At 38.6% G+C, this 19,686-nt stretch overlaps 2 protein-coding genes across 2 annotated transcripts; one reads left to right on the top strand and one right to left on the bottom strand.

Annotated features, from left to right (window-relative positions):
- Window positions 1–1,413: 1,413 nt before the first annotated feature.
- LOC140758610 (pentatricopeptide repeat-containing protein At4g16470) lies at window positions 1,414–7,654 on the bottom strand. Its single transcript, XM_073094835.1, has 3 exons — window positions 5,271–7,654; window positions 1,815–1,904; window positions 1,414–1,638 (listed from the first exon to the last, which is right to left on the bottom strand). Exon 1 carries the CDS (start codon window positions 7,194–7,196, stop codon window positions 5,835–5,837), a length of 1,362 nt encoding a protein of 453 aa, XP_072950936.1. The 5' UTR covers window positions 7,197–7,654; the 3' UTR covers window positions 1,414–1,638; window positions 1,815–1,904; window positions 5,271–5,834.
- Window positions 7,655–9,709: 2,055 nt separating this feature from the next.
- LOC140759379 (protein TORNADO 1) lies at window positions 9,710–15,117 on the top strand. The gene is made up of 3 exons (XM_073095923.1): window positions 9,710–11,355; window positions 11,493–12,730; window positions 13,571–15,117. The coding sequence occupies exons 1-3, from the start codon at window positions 9,858–9,860 to the stop codon at window positions 14,969–14,971; spliced, it is 4,137 nt and encodes a 1,378-aa protein (XP_072952024.1). The 5' UTR covers window positions 9,710–9,857; the 3' UTR covers window positions 14,972–15,117.
- The last annotated feature ends 4,569 nt before the right edge of the window (window positions 15,118–19,686 follow it).

Genomic DNA, 19,686 nt, shown 5'->3' with positions numbered 1-19,686 from the left:
CTCGTCACCTAGAAAGACTATTACAGTAAATTATCATGCATTGGTTATCAATATTCTTCGCCCCGTGGTAGATATGCCGCGATCTAGTTGATGATCTAAGTGAAATATTTCAGCAACCAAACGAAGTTCTTTTACAATGACAAATTCATGAACCCACCCACTATGGGTAAATATTCAGAACGCCTCAATTACCATGATTCGAGGTACCAGCTCAAGAATAAAACAATTCACTCTGATAGACGTCCTATCTACTTACATGGTCAAGTTTCAACATAGAAATGAAGTCACAAGACTTGAAGCAGTCTAACAGGCTAGGAGAAATATAAATAGCAAAGATGCTACAAAATCATTGATAAAGGTACTCTCTACTCATACGGCTACAAAAGCACCTAAATAGATTCATGGAACAATGACCACCCTCCCAGCAAACCTGATCAAGATGCCTTGCCTGAGATGTGATCACCTTCCCTTTGTGGCAATGAAACAAATATCAGTTAGCAATTGCGCGCGCGCACACACACACACACACACGCGCGGGACAGTTTCTTCGGTATAATAGGGTTAATTTTTTATCAATCAATTTAATGAAGATTTAACGGTTAAGATCTTTAAGGGTATAATAAGAATGAAAGATATTACGTAGGTAAATTTTTTTTCAAATATATAATCTTACATATTATTTTTTGACAATTATATTATCTTAGTATTTTATTAAGTAAATAACATATATATCATTAACTGAGAATAATGTATATATATCAAAATAAAGGTATTGATGTCTTTTATAGTTAACTTAATGAGAATTTAATAACATTTTGTCTTTTTGATTATTTTTTATTATTTACATATATCTCCCATTAGTTTAAGATTGATTTAAATTAAATTTTAATAGATAGAGATAGAGAATTATATTTAAATTGAAGTTTATCTCCAAATAATCAAAGTTAAATTATTTAATATTAAATAATATCTTCTATAATTAAGGCATAATTATATTTAAGAGAGAAATCTTAATGGAAGAAAAAAAAATATGTAAAGCGGTTCTTCCGTATCATAAAGTTAATTGTTTATCAATCAGTTTGATGAAGATCTAATGGTTAAGATAAATTGGAAAGTTAGACACACGTAATTAAATATTCTTAACTAATATACTCTTTTTCTTACCTAATGTGGTTTTAGAATTGATACCGAAAAATTCGTACCGGAAATGAAAACTGGCTATTATAGCCATTGGATTAAGATTATAACTTTTAAAGATGTATTGAAGTATTTACCTATATATATATATATTCTCATAACGCAGACTTTTTTTCCACAACAATCTCTTCCTAGGAGTTAAAAGAATGATACACAGCAATAATGAATTCCATAAAACAGAAAGAAACATTTCATGTAAATGTCAAAAGTTTCCATTCTATCAGTGAGAGCAAGGAACATCATGTCATTAATTGCATCAATTTCAATGGATAAGCCTAGCAAAATGGAGAACAATCTCACTCTTTCTTTTTTTTATCTATGTCGACCCAGTTCATCTTCTGCAACTGCTGCAAAATGTGCCTAGCTACTGCCCCACTACTTCTGAAAAAGCGTGGTGGGCAAGGCCCATTCCTCTTGAGTCCTCCATAAATATTCTGAAATCTGCCAACACCAATACCTGCCTCAGGTATACCTTTCTAGCCATAGAACTGTACCATCAAATGCTACACTAATCATAGAATTTGCTGGATGATAACCGATAATCAATGTGGCACAGACTATTTTCAGGCAGATAATTCAAATAATGTACTTTAACAGAGAGAATTATAGTTAAATACCAGCTCTGATGTAATACCAATCAGAATCATAAGGTGCAAGCTCCTTAAGTCTTCCAGTCTTCACAATGTCTGTCCAGTGAGGAAGCTCATCTACACATGAACGGAGAAGAGGAAAACAAATACATCACAGCTGAAGAAAAAAAATGTTTAAACTAACCTGTCACTTCAGGTGCAGCACTAGATTTTCCAATCCAATGGAAATGAAGAAGATGTACTACAGTACTTGTAAACCAGAGAATGCTTAAAAGTAAAAAGAAAAAGGAAAAGAAATGAGGATGCCATAATTTCACCAGCTAAACAATCTTAGAAAGAACAACGGAATTTATGGGAATAAACACCGAGTTACGGTATTGTAACTCTGTTCACTTTTGCCTTTATTGATTACTTTGCACCATTTTGGGCTGTTCAGGATGAAAAATGTCCCTAATAAATGGGAGATAAAAAAGTGTCTGGTCTCATTGTAACACAAAACTTATCTTTAAAAGAGAAGAGCGAACAGGACAGAGAACATATACATTAAATATAGGAAGGAAATTACTACTGTTATGCATTACAAGAGGCCACAAATCTAGCAGATGCACAAGCAAGAAAAAGATAAGACCTCCTGCTTACATCATATTAACAACATCCTATGAGTTGTTTATCCAGTTAATTAAAAAACTTACGAAGAAAACTAATTAACTCACTTGAGAATGCAGGTAAAATAATTACAGGCTGGAGGTTATCATGGAACACTCATTGCATTCCAGACTCAATTATCTAGGACTATATATTGAAGCTTATTCAAAAAAAGCAAAATGTACAATAAACATTTGCAGTTGTTAACTCAATCATTAATCGGAAACTAATAAACTCCAGCAATCAAAGAATGAATAATTTATCTGATTACATATCCCTACATGTTTGCATTTTTAGTAAATAATGTCTTGCAAATAGACCGGTTGCCTGTTTACCCCATTATGTAATGTTCCACAAAATTTTGCCAGAGTCATGGATGAAGAACCATAACGGTTGAAACATTGACCAAAACAGGAGAACTTGATGAGAAATCCATCATCAAATACATAAAATATGGCTGTTGAGTATGTCATGATGATGGATGGGGAAATGATATGTTTCTTGTTCCATAGCTGGTGCACTTCGTAATAAATATATCTAGTTTTGATGCAAAACCAAAAAAAAAAAAAAAAAAACTGTGCTAAAATCTAGCTTAACATCAGACGAGAGACCTACGAGCTTCTGATTCAATATGCGAAAGAATAAATCAAAATTCAAAAGGTGAAAAATAATCCCTAGGAGACGGGCCGGGGGAAGAGACTCGAAAGAAGTTGATTACTGTTAGAATATAAAATTTACTGTTTTCTAGCTGCTTAAGAGTTAACATGGTATCGGAATCAGAGATCATGAATTTAAAATCCTCTAATCATTTAATTTAAATTCACTTCTGCTTATCAAAATATTTTAGTCTCTCAAGGGAAGTAAGCGTTCACAAACTCATGGGGAGAGACGTCATTCACCATCCTCGCTGTAGGATCCATCCTCACTGATGCACTTGTTGCTTTTGGAGGCAGCGACGGCGGTGGCGAGTATTTGCGCGATCCTAGCTACTTAGTGGGAAGTCTTGGGGAGAACAATGTTGTTTGTATACTATGTGGTTTGTTGATAGTTTTCGAGAAGAGAGATTGGGCCTCTTTCTAGGTGAGCCTGTTGGGCCGGCCTCTACATATCGGTCAGAAAGGCTAGAATACGCACGTACGATGACCTACATTCCTGGGCTGAGCTTCATCTCTTTCGGGCCTCCGTTTAGAGCTTGCTCCGACAAGGCCATATCGTTCCTTTCTGTAGCAATGCCCTACGTGGTGGAGTTGTTGCCTTTTTAGAAGGGCCTAATAAGTAGGGCTGTCAGGCTTGACGAGCAGCTCGGGCTCGGCTCGGGTGAAGCTCGAGTCCGGCTCGGCTCGATCAGAGCTGAGCCGAGCCTGAGCCATCATAATAGGCTCGAAATTAATATCGAGCCGAGCTGAGCTGGAGCTGGCTCGCTCAGGTTCGGCTCGATAGGCTCGATAGCATGACTCCCTATGACTAAGGACACGTGGCATAAAGAAATATTGCCACGTGTCCCTCACTAATTCATTCTCACCCGTAACACAACATTCATCACCCTTACCTACCCTACCCTCACCTACCCTCACCTACCCCACCCTCATTAATTACTTCACCTTTCCCATCATATCACCTTCCCCATCCTCAATTCCCCCACCCCACCCTCACCTTCACTCTCACCCTCATCCACCCGATCACCACTCCTAACCTCACCCCACACGCCACCACCTCTTCCCTCCCCGTCGGCCTCCATCGGCAACGACGGCAAGCCACCACCACGGCGCCACGCCTTCCTCTCCGTCGATCTCCTCCTCCTCCTCCGTCGGCCTCCTCCTCCTCCTCCTCCACCGTTGGCCTCCTCCATCCGTTTCCGACTCCTTCGGCAAGCCGCTGTCCATGTCGCCACCGCCTCATCCTCTAATCGAGCCCGAGCTTTGTTCGGGCTCGGTTAGGCTCAGCTCGAGCTCGGCTCGGGTTGAGCTGAGCCGAGCCTGAGCAACATTATGAGGCTCGAAACTAATTTCGAGCCGAGCCTGAGCCAGAGCCGGCTCGCTCAGGCTCGGCTCGTTTACACCCCTACTAATAAGGAGCTATTCAAGTTGGTGGGAGCAGCTAGAGCTAGAGCCTGGCTTTTCAGTGATTGCCTCACTGTTGTTAAAGCAGTCAATGAGCTAAACGACACTGTCGACTAGACTACTTCAGTCTATTCCCTTTGGGGTCCTTGGAAGAAAAAGGAAAGAGAAAGACGACCCACATTCCTGCACTTGTTTTTCTAAATAAATAGTACATTGTTATTACTCCATTGTATAGCAAAATTGAAAATTAGGCATGTAAGAAATCCCGAACATGATTTGAATGGATATGGGAGTTTAAGTAGGTATTACAATAAAGCAGCTATTTGTCCATGCAGATACAAATTTAGATTCAGGTTGGACATGTAACCTTAAATATGAATTTAGATTCAGCTATTTATCCATTCATATTTAGTAAAAGCATCCATATAAAAACAAAGTTGTATTCACAGTTTCACATAATAGATAATACATGTTTAAACTAGTTATATTGCCAAACTTTACACAGGCAAATAAAAAAACAGACAAATTCAGGCCAGACATGAACCCAAATTTTGGGCCAAGGCTAGGCCTGAGCTGAAGGTCCTTCGGTCGTTTGAACTAATGTTGACTTATTATCTCTCCATTCCCCCCCTTTCTTTGTGCTCCTCTCCCTCCTCTCTCCAAGTTGTTCTTTTGTTTTTTTAAATGAGGAAACTTTTATATTTTTCAACTAAAAATAAGTAGAGCAAAATTTAAATTTATAATCTCTCGCTCTAATGCTAATACTATGTTAACTCACCACATCTTTCTTTGAGTTCCCGACAACATAAACCAAAGTGCCATCTAGCTGCATTTCTGAAAGCTTATTTGCTGTAAGTTTCACCACCTTTGCGCTTTCCTGGATCCTGTAACTTCGTAAGATGAAAAGAAAGCCTTCTAATAAACTTAGGCATTCCTGACCAGGTAATAAATAGAGTTCTTATCCCATGGTTGGTACTGAGACAAGTTTCAATTAAGCATGGAAGTGAAGAAGATAATTTCCATTGTATGCCTTCTCTAGAGCACGGGATTCAGTTCATTAAGGCAACAAAGAGTAGCTTTTTTCGGCCGAAAGATCTCCAGAATTCAATGTTGAGAGGATCTTCACTCTCTTGACTATCATTCCCCTCGAGCCCACTCAATAATAAGAAGACAGTTGACACTACCTTGAAGCTCAATATCAAACTTCTTGCATCAAATAAACTGACCTGTGCATAGAGAATCAACTATTTTCCAGATTCTGCAGAATTTTGTTCTGGAGTAGAACAAGGTTCATGAACCGTCCTAACTGCTAATCCTAGAGAAGGTAAGTGGTATATGTTTTTCATTCTTTTAAAGCACAAGCTAACGCATTGCTCATCTCATATATCATCTCACTTTGTTCATGATACATATCTCCAGCAAGGAATACATGAACCTCTCCTCGAACTTCAATGGAGCTCCAAGCAGGGTCCTTTCTCATCCCTAATGATCTTACCATTCCTCGAGCATCAGCCACACTTCCCCACATCTCATAAGCAGCATAAGCATTCGCCAAGACCACATATTTTCCTGCATTTTCTGGCTGCAGTTTAAAAAACTTGTTTGCAGCAAACTTGACCAATTCTACATTTCCATGTTTCCTGCAGGCGCCTATCAGGGCCCCCCAAATTACCGAATGCTCCTTGCAAGGTAACTTCTTGACGAATTCATAGGCATCATTCACTCTCCCAGCCCGGCCTAACATATCTACTATTGCTGCACAGTGTTGTCCCTTTGGCTTAATTCGATAGTCTTTTATCATAGAAATGAAATATCTCCACCCTTCGTTGATAAGGCCTCCATGGCTACAGGCGGAAAGAAGAGCAAGAAAGGTTACATGATTTGGTGAAATATCATCTTCTATCATTTGGTCAAACAGCTCAAGAACCTCAACCACTTGGCCATGGTGGCCATAGCCGGATATCATAGCTGTCCACATGTTGACATTCCTATCGGTCGATCTCTTGAAAACCTTGTGACCATCATGAGGACTACTGCATTTGAAATACATATCGATGAGTGCAGTATTCACAATGATATTAGCCTTGACATTTGTCTTGATCATCAGGCAATGGGCCTGCTTCCCGTGTTCTAGCATCGCCAGCGCGGCACAAGCACGGAAAACCGATGCAAATGTGAATTGGTCTGGCTCCAACCCAGCTAATCGCATCAAGTGGTAGAGATCCAGAGCCTTTTGCTGTAGGCCGTTGAGCACATGGCCCGATATCAGTGCATTCCATGAGATTAGACCTCTCTCAGGAGATTCGTCGAATAGGTGACATGCAACTTGCAATTCACCACATTTTGCATAGAAGATTAACAATTTAGTCCTAAGGTAGTCATTACAAGTGAAGCCCGAAGTGATCAAGTGGGCATGAATCCTTTTTCCAAGATTTACTTCTTTCCTGTTTATGCTTTCCTGTAACAGAAGAGCGTAAGACTGGCTATCTGGAGATGACCCTTTCTGCCACAAAAGCTCAACTGCGTCCGCTAATCTTCCAGAGATACATAGGGCCCTCAATGTTTTAGCCAAGTGGAAACGCTTCTGGCGTGGTCGGAGTCCGAATCTCGCCAAGGAGGAGGTATTCATACTGAGACAGACGCGGGATGTGGTCAAACCGTCAAAGGATATTCTGTCTTTCTTCCACTGCACAGTGCATGCCATATTGCCATGTCTACAGTCTACTTGATGATGCTCACGCTGTCACGCAAGTGTTGCACTTGTATAAAATTATCATCCATCTTCTGTAGAGTCAGCTCCAGAGTGGATTTGGCCCAAAATTATGTCCAGCAGTAAATTGGCCTCTCTACGCCCACATCCATCTTAAGTGGCGTGGCGTGGCCTGATAAATGGAAGCGATCAAATTGTTAAGAATAATGTAGTCGGTTCAGTATAGAAGAAGATCAGGTTCCTTCCTGACGATAAGAGGATTCGTGTTGGGTGTTGCAGATTGGACGGGGACCAATTAATCCAATCCAATCCAATCCAATCCCATGAACAGCTGTGGGAATACTAACTTAGACTGGGGAGAATCCTCTCCTATTACAAGGAAACGGTGGGGGAAGCATTTCAAGATATGTTGGTGCCACTGCTAATTAATGTAGTGAGAATAGTATTGGTTTCCATGATTGTTTTTTTCTTTAGCGCATTGAAATGAATTCTTTTCATTTTTCATGGTTAATGAAAGCTCATATTATGCTTGGATGACAATGATGATCTTTTTCATAGTTAAATTACTTGTTAGAAGCATAAGATTATCAAAACAACTGTGACAGTCAATATAGTGGATCTTTTACTGTACCAAAAGATCTGGTAACACGATCGATGTGAATGCATGTTCCATTTTAAGCAGGTTTCTTTATTTTTTTTTAATTAGATTCTAAGATCTGGAAATTTATGTTGGCAGAGGGCTGAAATTCTTGCGTTCATGTTTTCCATGTTACGTATGTTGTCAAGAATGGGATGCAGAGTTAGTGCGGAAATGTATAACGATTTTTCTCCCCTAATTTGCATCGGTATATTTTCAGTTTCTCCTACTTCTACAAAAGATATAGTTTTCTAATATGTAGTTGCTGGTGACTACTTTCTCAGGTATTGCTGCCTAGGGAGATGATTTTTGAAGGTGAAGATTATGAATTATGATAGATATTCCTGTGAACTAGGCGCAAAACTGTCAATTACGGTATATTACATTGTACAGGTTAGCTGATCCTATAGAGCTGACCGATGAAGGTATATTGGGTACTTTGAATAGGGTTTGTGTTTTGTTTTTTAATCTGAGTGTAGGCTTTGTTAATTGGAGTTGATTGAGATGTAAAATCAGAATGCGGGAAATTTTCAGAAGAATGTTGAGATGAATGCTGGTGATGTTCCAATGTAGACATCTCGTAACATTCAGAAGACAAAAGGAACAAAAGAAGAGGAGTTTAGAAAAGAAAAGAATATATGTTCTTATATCTGGCAAGTCAAAGTTGGTAGTTATTGTCAATCGTTTTCTGCAATACCTTTCTCTCCTTTCTAGTTCAGATGTTTTAGACAGTTTGTTTACTTGTGTGAAACTTCAAAGGGTCATCTGTCCCTGGAATAGGGTAATTAATTGTTTTAATTCATTTTTGTGTGAAGGGCTTCAGTTGCCTTATTATGGTTTTTGCATGAGCTTTTGCTTACACAGATATTTTGGGTATCGCAATAGAATTAATTTTTTATTAATTAATTTAATAAAGATCTAACGGTTAAAATCTTTAAGGGTATAATAGGAATGAAATATATTACCAGCAAGTAATTTTTTTTTAGATATATAATCTTGCATATTATTTTTTAATAATTATATTATCTTAATATTTTATTAAGTAAAAGATATATATATCATTAAATGAGAGTAATGTATATATATTAAAATAAGGGTATTGATGTCTTTTACAATTAACTTGATGAGAATTTAATTACATTTTATCTTTTTGATTATTTTTTATTATTTACATATATCTCCCATTAGTTAAGATTGATTTAAATTAAATTTTAATCGATAGAGATAGAGAATTATATTTAAATTGAAGTTTATCTCTAAATAATCAAATTTAAATTATTTAATATTAAATAATTTCTCCTATAATTAAGGCATAATTATATTTAAGAGAGAAATCTTAACGGAAGAAAAAAAAAACGTGTAGAGCGTTCTTCCGTACCGTAAAGTTAATTATTTATCAATCACTTGATGAAGATCTAATGGTTAAGATCTTTAAGGGTATAACAAGAAAATTGGAAAGATAGGCACACATAATTAATCTTCTTAATTAATATACTATTTTTCTTACGTAATGTGGTTTTGGAATCGGTACCGGATATGAAAATTGGCTATTATAGCCGTTGTATTAAGATTATAATTTTTAAAGGTGCATTGAAGTATTTGCCACGAAGAAATTGTTTGAATGCATTTAGTTCAATTGGAGCTTTAGGATATGTCGTTGCTCATTGCAGACGTTAGAAAATTCTTAGCTTGCAAAACATTCTCTTCCTTTGCTTCCTTTCTTTTCTCTCTTTACATCTATCCCAAGTTAAGAATCCGATGCCTGAGATACAGCTATGTGCCTCCATTTTAAAAAGCTTCCATCGGTATGCCTTTTGAAACAGGCGAGCATCCGCAGCTAGAAGTAATAGTGCCAATCCACAAAATAAACAGGACTCAGATATTGCCAACCCAAATATCAATATATGGAATTCTTCATTACTTAAACTTGTGTGGATCGGCTGAACAATCAAAAGCAGCAAACCAAGCACAAGTGAAGCAGCAGCCCTCTCCGTCCAATTAACTTCAACCAGAACACCATGAGAGATCTCCAATGGGCTCTGCAGCTAATCAGGTCAGGAGACAAGCATCTGCAAAATATCTCCTTCTACGAGTGGCACTGGATCACCACTTCAAGCTCGTATCAAGAAACGGATAACTCGTTGAGCATCAGCATTTCAAAGGACAGCAATGACATCCAAATCTTCTGTCAACTATTGAGTGCGCTCGCAGCACACAATGGCGGGAGCAAAGACCCGATGAACCTTTCCTTTCATGGTGTGGAGTGGCAGCATGAACAGCTGCAAGTGCTCTCCTCATTGCTTCTGAGCAGCAGGTCAGGTATCAGACAACTCGAATTCCAGAAGAATATGTTCAGCTTGGAAGGCTTATCTGAGCTGTCAGAAATGCTTGCAGCAAACGGATCGGTCAAGGTCCTTATCATGTCCGAGTGTCGAATCGGGTCGGCTGGAGCGAGGCTTCTCGCTTCCGCATTGACGAAGAATGACAGTGTAGAGGAGCTGCAGATATGGGAAGACTCCATCGGCTCGAGGGGGGCAGACGAGCTCTCGAGAATGATTGAAGTGAATTACGCATTGAGGCTGCTGATATTATTCGATCGAGATTCCATCATCACTGCGACCCCCTTGATCACCACCGTACTAGCAAGGAATCGCAACATGGAGGTGCACATATGGGGAGGAGATAAGAGTTGCAAAGTAGTCGAGTTCATGCCTGAGACCGGCACACTGAGAATTTATCGACTTATTAACTCTTGGGGCTCACAAAGAGTTGCTTGTGCTCTGGGATGGAACACCACAGTGACGGCCCTCGACATGACGGGGGTCCGGTTGAAATCCAAGTGGGCTAGAGAGTTTAGAACAGTCTTAGAACAGAATAGGACCCTCAAAGACGTCAGACTATCAAGAACGTGTCTCAGAGACAAAGCTCTGGTGTACATAGCCGCTGGGCTTTTCAAGAACAGATGCTTAGAGAAGTTGGGGTTGGAGGGAAATTGGTTTGGCGGAGTCGGGTTGGACCATCTGCTCTGTCCTCTGAGCAGGTTCTCGCCTCTGCAAAATCAAGCAAATACCACTCTGAAGTCCTTAACTTTTGGGGGAGGGAAGACAACGATAAGCAGAGATGGCGTGACAGCAATCTTGCGCATGTTGGAAACCAATCAGAGCATTGTTCAATTGGGTATCTGCGACGACACGACCTTGAAGTCGGCAGATATTTTGAAAATCTTCAGAAGCTTGCAAAGGAATGCCACTTTGCGATGCCTATCATTGAAAGGTTGTAGGGGAGTTGAGGGGGAACTAGTTCTGGAGACCATACTGGAAATATTGCAGGTCAATCCTTGGATTGAAGAAATTGATCTCAGTGAAACACCTTTGCAGATTGCTGGTAAGACGGACCAAATCTATGAGAAGCTGGGACAGAACGGGAGTCTGCTTCCAGAGAATGACTTGCTCGGTGATCTGCAGATGACCATGCCAAGATGTTGCAGAGTATTCTTCTGTGGCCAGGAATTTGCAGGTATAGGTTCACTATTCGATTATTTTCCTCATATATATATATATTCACTGCAAAAACAGAAGGGTTATTCTTATCAGAACCTCAAAATTACCGACCGAGTCTTTCATTCTGATACTTGAAAATGCTTATGCATGCAGGAAAAACCACTCTATGTAACTCCTTATATCACAGCATGAATCCAACAAAATTACCTTATATGGATCAGATACGAACTCTAGTCAATCCAGTTGAGCAAATTGCACGTACGACTGAGATCAAGATAAAGACGATTCTTGATGATGGCATGAAAATTTCGATCTGGAACCTTGGTGGGCAGCGTGAAAGTTATACATTACATGATCTCATGTTTCCTGGCCAGGGAAGTCCCTCGTTCTTCCTTATAGTATCCAGTTTGTTCCAAAAGCCAGCCAACAGAGATCCTAAAAGCCCAGAAGAGATTGAAGAAGACCTGCTTTACTGGCTCAAGTTTATAACTTCAAATTCAAGGAGGAGAGGGTCAAGATCGGTCCCACCACACGTCACTGTAGTTCTCACCCATGTAGATAAAATGCCTCAACCACCAGACAACCTGCAAACAGCTGCTTCTTTAATTCAAAGACTCAGAGAAGATTTCCGAGGTTATGTGGAGTTCTACCCAACAGTTTTCACAGTCGATGCAAGATCATCCGTTTCTGTAAGCAAACTTGCCCATCACTTAAGAAGGACCGGTAAAACAATTCTGCAAAAAGTCCCTCCGGTTTACCAGTTATGTGACGATTTAATAAATTTTCTAAACGGCTGGAGAATAGAGAACTGCAATAGACCGGCGATGGATTGGAAAGAATTCTGTGAGTTATGTCAGCTCAAAGTTCCAGCACTAAGAGTTAGATCAAGGCACGATAATATGGAGAAGGTTAATACTCGAAGACGTGCCGTAGCAAATTCACTGCATAATGTGGGTCTGGTAATTTTCTTTGAGGAACTTGGGTTTCTAATTTTAGATTGTGAATGGTTCTGTAGAGATGTGCTCGGCCATCTGATAAATTTAGATGCAATGAAGTTAGAGAGAACAAATGGTTTCATCAGTAGAAAAGAACTAGAGAAAATATTAAGAGCAAGGTTGCAAAATAAGATTCCAGGAATAGGCGCAAAGGTTTCTGAGTATTTAGAGGCTAATGACCTTATAAACATGATGTTAAAACTAGAATTGTGTTATGAACAAGATACTGGTGATCCAAATACTCTACTTCTGGTACCGGCAATACTTGAGGAAGGCAGAGGAAGAACACAGAAGTGGCAATTAAGCACTCCTGAATGTATTTATGTTGGAAGGCATCTGGAGTGTGTGGACACGAGGCACATGTTCTTGACAGCAGGCTTCTTTCCAAGGCTACAGGTAAATTTTATTCCACCTGTGCTGTTTCAATATCTTATCATCGGAGTGCTCTACTATTTCGTTTGAAAATCTTAAGTTTGAATTAGAAATGAACAAGTAAATAAGATTCCCGGTAGCGAAGGTTCCTAATGTAGTGGGTTCTTATAACATCATGAGTGGATAAATTACCGTACACAAGGTAATGCATAAGCTTCTTAAGAGCATTCCCCTCCATTGGTCACTTACTTTTTAGAAATAACTTCTTATTCTAACAGTAAAATATTTTTAGCTGAAGCTCATGTATGACTGCCATATATCAACCACAAATGGATAATTTATCCTGAAAAATACTATTGTTTTGTAAGGATATTATGTGGCGATCTAGTCCAGAGAACTTTTTCTTGCTATGAGAAAATATGAACATATGTGGTTTCTCTACAACTACAAAAAACTCATTATTCGATGTTAGATTTAGATCTATGCATATAAAAAAAATCTGGGATTCCTGCACAGTTAGATTTCACCTAGTTATTGATTAAACAATCACTATGCCTGACCACTAGAAAAGTCATTCTACTAAACGATGAAGATCTGGTGTCCTATCTTTTTTCAGCTCCGAAAGTTGCATTTCTGGTGGTTCATGATTTTGGAACTGGGATTTTATTGCGCATTCTGTGCATATCACTTAAAAGTCACAATGTAAACTATCTAGAAAACCAAGACAGATGCCAATAGCCTGTACAAATTTCTTTGTATTTAACTATTTATTGACTCGTTCTGAAGATGTCTTATCTCCTAGATGCAAACATGGTAGAGAATGGACAACTTCACTTTGATTCAATTGTCTATACTTAAATTCAGGTGCACCTCCACAACAAGATTCTGCGATCAACAAACCAACAAGGCGCAACCTACAGCCTAGAAAAGTACCTCATCTCCATTGTAATCAATGGAATCCATATGAGAGTGGAGCTTGGAGGGCAGCTAGGATACTATATTGATGTTCTTGCATGCTCCACCAAAAATGTTACTGAGATCTTGAGGCTCTTCCACCAGCTCATTGTCCCAGCAATCCTACATCTATGCCCCAGCATCACCTTCACTGAAAGCATTATCAGGCCGGATTGCATCAAATATCTTACTCCGCACAGGTTTAGGAGAACTCAGTGTATATCTCTGCAACAACTGAAACATATTTTACTTTCATTGCCAGCAGATAGCATGTACAACTACCAGCATACCTGGAGTCCAGTAGAACACAATGGCAGGTTCATCTTAGAGGCCGCATATGATTATGCTAGAGATCTACTTTCAGATGAGGAGTTTCAGGAAGTACTGCACCGTAGGTTTTATGATCTACATCATCTAGCCATTGAGCTTGCAATACCCCAAGAGAAACCACAAGAACCACAAACAGCTATTGTAGATGCAAATAACGCTGAAGACGCTGTTGAGCCCTCCATATTGGGCATTGCGAAGGGTGTTGAGATGGTTTTGCAGAGGTTGAAGACTATAGAGCAGGAAATCAAGGACCTCAAACAAGAGATCCAGTGGCTTCGGTATTATGAGCACCACCTTCTGATTCAGCTTCATAGAAAAGTGGACTATCTAGTCAACTACAATATTCAACTAGAAGAAAGAAAAGTGCCACATATGTTCTATTTTGTTCAGGTAGAAAATCACTCAAAACGGCTGGTTACGAGAATATTTCCTGGCATGACAGCATTAAGGTTGCACATGTTATGTGAGTTCAGAAGAGAAATGCATGTTGTGGATGACCAAATAGGATGCGAACTTATCCAAGTAGACAACCAAGCAGTCAAGTGCCTGCTCCCTTATATGAGCAAATTCATGAAACTCTTGACTTTTGCTCTTAAGATAGGAGCACATTTCGTTGCAGGAATGGGGGAAATGATACCTGATTTGAGTAGGGAAGTTGCTCACTTACTCGACTCTTCTCTTATTTATGGTGCCACAGCTGCCACTGCGGGGGTTTTGGGGGTTGCTGCGATTAGAACAGCAGGAGGAAACAGAGGAAGGAATAAGAATGTGGGCAGTTCAAGTGACATTATGCAGGATATGCAAGCGGCCAGACAGTGGCTTCTGGATTTCTTGAAAGGCCAAAGAGTTGCATCTGGAATGGATATAGCACAGAGGTTTGGTTTATGGAGGGTAAGGTATAGGGACGATGGAAACATTGCATGGATTTGCAGAAGACACATTGCAATGAGACCAGATGAAGTCACTGAGGTACCAGTTTAAATCATTTTCCCACGTGTCAGTAGTTTTCACCTACAGAAGTGCAACAAGCAATATCAACCAGAATCTCCAAGTGCAAAAGGTTCCACTACCCATACGTGATGTACATTTACATGCAATTGGAAAATGAATACAGATGTAACTGAACAGAAATAATGTACAATTTTATATTACAAGAGCATATGGACCAGAAAGATATGAGATGGGCAAGCTTTTCACTACTGTTGGCACTTGATTCTTTGCAGCAACTGGTGGTTCTCTGAACTCCGAGGATTTACTAGGGAGTAGGGACCAAATACGAGTAAGAAATAGTAGACAGCAAAACTGCAAACTAGCTAATCTATAATAATGACGCATCTTAAAAACGGAAATCTTATAGAAATTAAATGAATTTATCATCAGATAATACATACTGTGCTGGGGCTTAAGGCCAAGAACTACTCTAATTTCTTGTATTAAGAGAGCTAATATTAATATAAACTATTTTAATATTTAATTATATATTAGTATAAGTAGTAATAATTATATTTGATGCAATAATATTAAAGTAACGAAAAATAATGAAATTGTATTAGTAATCAGTGATTTCATACTGAATGACAAAATACAGTACTAATATTTAATAAATCTATACTTGTTGTCATGTTTTTATTAATAAAATTATATATTATATACATAGTATATCCGCAGTATATAGTTACAAAAAGGAATTCTTGACTGCACCACCACCACCACCACATCCCCATTACCTCAGTACCCACACAAAAAAATTAATATTCCCCCTATCCTTACAAACTTTTCAACATACCACATCATCTCCACATTACCTCAGTACTTACACAATAAAATAATAATAAAAATTTTCCTGCAACAACGCATGTCTCACAACATTCGCACCAAATGAAAAATTACCCTTCCCCGTAAGTAAAGAGGAAATTTTACATTCCTGCATCATCGAAACCCTACATCCCAGCATCACTTGATTTCTTGCATGACCTAAAGTAACCTCGCAACTATCGTCAAGAGCAATATCGCCCAACTGTTGTAGTCCAGTTTTTGAAATCGTATCTGTACTTTCACCGACCGCTGTAGTCCAGTTCTCGAAATCGCCACCGATGTCTCATGATGATAGCCCTTAAATTAAAAATCTGATGATAGCCCTTCTTGAAGACTTATTTTAACATGAGATCCTACTTCTATTTCTGATATTCTGTAAAATTTCATGAGCCTTTTCACAAATGAAACTCAATATCCACCAGTTATGTCTTCAGTAAAACAATAACCAAGATTAACCTACCACAGCTAGTTGCTATTGAATAGACATAAGGATTAATAACTTTGTCTTCTCAACAAGCCTCATTGAATTTTAAAAGATTCTGGAATAATATATAAACTTCTGAGTACATAACAAATCTTGATTTAAGAAACCTTAAAAAACCATAAAATTTCACTGTTTCTTCTTCACGCTCAAGTGCTTTATCTAGATCTACATAAAAGGTGTTCTTTTTGTGTCTTCTTTTAATAAGAAAGGAACTCCAACTGATTGCCATTTCATCAATTTTCCAAGTAAAACCTTAATCATCATAGCTTTATTATTCTAATTTGAGCATACATTCTTGGAACTCAAAGGATTTTCCTTTGAATTTTGCTCTTCCTCTATAATATCTTTTGCCGTCCTCTACTCGAGTTTGATTCTTCCTTTTCTTTCGGTTCTCTAAAAGAATTAAACTCGTTTCAACCAATATTATTTTTCTTTGATTTAAGAAAATAAGATAGATATTGATTCATTATCAGTTTGCAGTGAGGCAGCTGTCCCAGTCTCAAATCGAAAGACTAATCCTTCTGATAAAAAATAGTGCCCGATCAAAAGCCTCTACCGAAACCTAGGCTACTACTTTTTCTCATAAAAGAGAAAAGCATCCCGGAGAATCTCTATTTGACTGTAGTATTTCTAAATCTTCGTCTTGACTTTATTTCTCCTCTATAAACATTATCCGTCTTTGTCATCAATTCCACAATTTTGTATTTACAACACAATTTGCTCCATTTTGTCTTCTGACATTTTGCATTTCTCAAGTGTGTGTATATATATATACTTGAAATTGTCTTCTCATTTGACATGTTTACTCAACCTCTCAACCCTTCAATAGTTTTTTCTTGATTGCCAATCTACTTGTCTAAGTGTAACAATACTGGTTATTCTCCCACAATAGACCAAGTGCACTTCCTTCCAGAATCAGAGGAAAGAAAAAGGAAACATTAGATCTACTTCTATCAGATAAATTCCATTATCACTTAGCCTCAATTTGATTGGATCATACTCTTCCAGCTAACTCGCATTGCTTAATTTCTGCTCTTGCCAACCACAATATATCTCTCGGGAAAATTTGTCTAGAAAAATTCTAGAAGAGTGATACGATGAAAGTAGAGGCAGATGGAAATGATTTTACAAGATCGTGATCTGATGAGAATTATTAATTAGCAATATTTTGAACCAAAAGTATCAAAGGCACGACTTTCAAGCAAGGGAGGCATGGTTCTGAGAACAAATACTCAGGGCTCATGAATTACTACATATTTATTTTTTGGAATGTATGTTGATGGTTAAATTTTGATTTAACAATCCCGTCCAAGTCCCTAGTGCAGATGTAGTTCACATACGAGAGTAAGACAAAGTTTCATCCAAGATTATTTAATTATGAAGGTTCAAAAGAATAAGATCAAAATGATTAATGAAAGATCAAAAAGACCATAATCCAAGGAAAATGTGTATGCTTTGTGCCACAAAAACAATAAAAAATAACAATCTTATTAGCACAATTATTTATCTAGATAGGCAAAGATACCGGTCATGCCTGTTACTGTGTAAATAGTGTCATGTAGGTCTGAAGATAAATGTAGATTGCAGGTAATCTATAAACAAGGTGTGCAGAAGAGTAAGTCATGATTTCAACCACGGAGCAAGATTATTTGGTAAGCAAGGTAAACAAGATGGAGTAGTAAATAGTTAGCAAGAAGTCAAATGTCACAATCTAGTAAAGAATGACATAATAATGAGTTGTAGGTCCGAAAACAATGTGATTAAACTAAAAAAAATCTCCCAAGTACATGAGTTTGATTCTCCACCAAGACGTAGCTAAAAGAAAGAACAGATTGTACAAAATGCTGATAGAAGAAACTGGGAAGAGGAGATTGTAAGATGTGAAAACACAAACCTGTTAATAGATTATAAGGAAGAAAATCAATTATTGATGAGCAAATAATCAGCGATGATTTTGGAAAACAAAAATGATCAACTTCATTTGATTTATGACATAGTTCTTGTTTGAAAGAACGTAACATAGTTCTTGTTTGACACCCTTAATGAAATCTCTGACATCCAAAATCTAAATCATCTTCAAGATCTCCATTTGTGTTAGTTCTTATTCCAAGGAACCAACGAATAGCTAAGGTTTGTTGTCCCTTAACACTTACTTCATTTGGTTTTGTACCTTTGCTAGATGAAGCTTAAACCGCTTAAGTACTTCATCCCGTTCCACTAGTACCTCATCAATGTCGGTACGGTCAAGTGTACTCGGCCGATCATACGATCTCAATGTTGGAGGTACGCGTCCAAAGACAGCCTCAAAATAGGTCATCCCAAAAGCGGTGTGATGAGTAGTTCGCCCAGGGTAGGTAAACTAGCCATTTTTTTGGTCGGTCCCCGGTGAAGCATGACAAATAATGCTTGAGGCAGTGATTATTGACTTCGGATTGCCCGTTGGTTTGCAGAAGATACGCCAAGCTCATTTTTAGTTCAGTTCATTACTTTTTGAAGTACTCTTGCCAAAAGGGACTCATAAAGATCGGATCACGGTATAAAACAATTGACCTTGGCATTCCATGCAACCGGGCTATTTCCTTCACAAAAATTTCTACTACCATCCTTGTAGTGTGCGGGTACGCTAGAGCTAAAGAGTGCGTACTCTTTGTCAATCGATCGACCACTAACATTACCATCGCATGGCCTCTAATGTGGATTAGGGTTTAGGGTTTAGGGTTTGGGATTTGGGGTTTGGGGTTTGGGGTTTGGGGTTTGGGGTTTAGGGGGGGTTTGGGGTTTGGGGTTTGGGGTTTGGGGTTTGGGGTTTGGGGTTTGGGGTTTGGGGTTTAGGGTTTGGGGTTTAGGGTTTAGGGTTTAGGGTTTAGGGTTTAGGGTTTAGGGTTTAGGGTTTAGGGTTTAGGGTTTAGGGTTTAGGGTTTAGGGTTTAGGGTTTAGGGTTTAGGGTTTAGGGTTTAGGGTTTAGGGTTTAGGGTTTAGGGTTTAGGGTTTTAGGGTTTAGGGTTTAGGGTTTAGGGTTTAGGGTTTAGGGTTTAGGGTTTAGGGTTTAGGGTTTAGGGTTTAGGGTTTAGGGTTTAGGGTTTAGGGTTTAGGGTTTAGGGTTTAGGGTTTAGGGTTTAGGGTTTAGGGTTTAGGGTTTAGGGTTTAGGGTTTAGGGTTTAGGGTTTAGGGTTTAGGGTTTAGGGTTTAGGGTTTAGGGTTTAGGGTTTAGGGTTTAGGGTTTAGGGTTTAGGGTTTAGGGTTTAGGGTTTAGGGTTTAGGGTTTAGGGTTTAGGGTTTAGGGTTTAGGGTTTAGGGTTTAGGGTTTAGGGTTTAGGGTTTAGGGTTTAGGGTTTAGGGTTTAGGGTTTAGGGTTTAGGGTTTAGGGTTTAGGGTTTAGGGTTTAGGGTTTAGGGTT

Source organism: Typha angustifolia, chromosome 4, assembly GCF_048772165.1.
Source record: "Typha angustifolia cultivar Huaian chromosome 4, ASM4877216v1, whole genome shotgun sequence".
NCBI lineage: Eukaryota > Viridiplantae > Streptophyta > Magnoliopsida > Poales > Typhaceae > Typha > Typha angustifolia.
This window is presented reverse-complemented; position numbering and strand designations above follow the sequence as displayed.

Bases quoted from the DNA above. Each gene is read 5' to 3' on its own strand.
- LOC140758610 (XM_073094835.1), bottom strand. From the start codon at position 7,196: ATGGCATGCACTGTGCAGTGGAAGAAAGACAGAATATCCTTTGACGGT.
- LOC140759379 (XM_073095923.1), top strand. From the start codon at position 9,858: ATGAGAGATCTCCAATGGGCTCTGCAGCTAATCAGGTCAGGAGACAAG. The intron at 11,356-11,492 runs GTATAGGTTCAC...TTATGCATGCAG, and splicing joins CTGTGGCCAGGAATTTGCAG to GAAAAACCACTCTATGTAAC. The intron at 12,731-13,570 runs GTAAATTTTATT...ACTTAAATTCAG, and splicing joins GCTTCTTTCCAAGGCTACAG to GTGCACCTCCACAACAAGAT.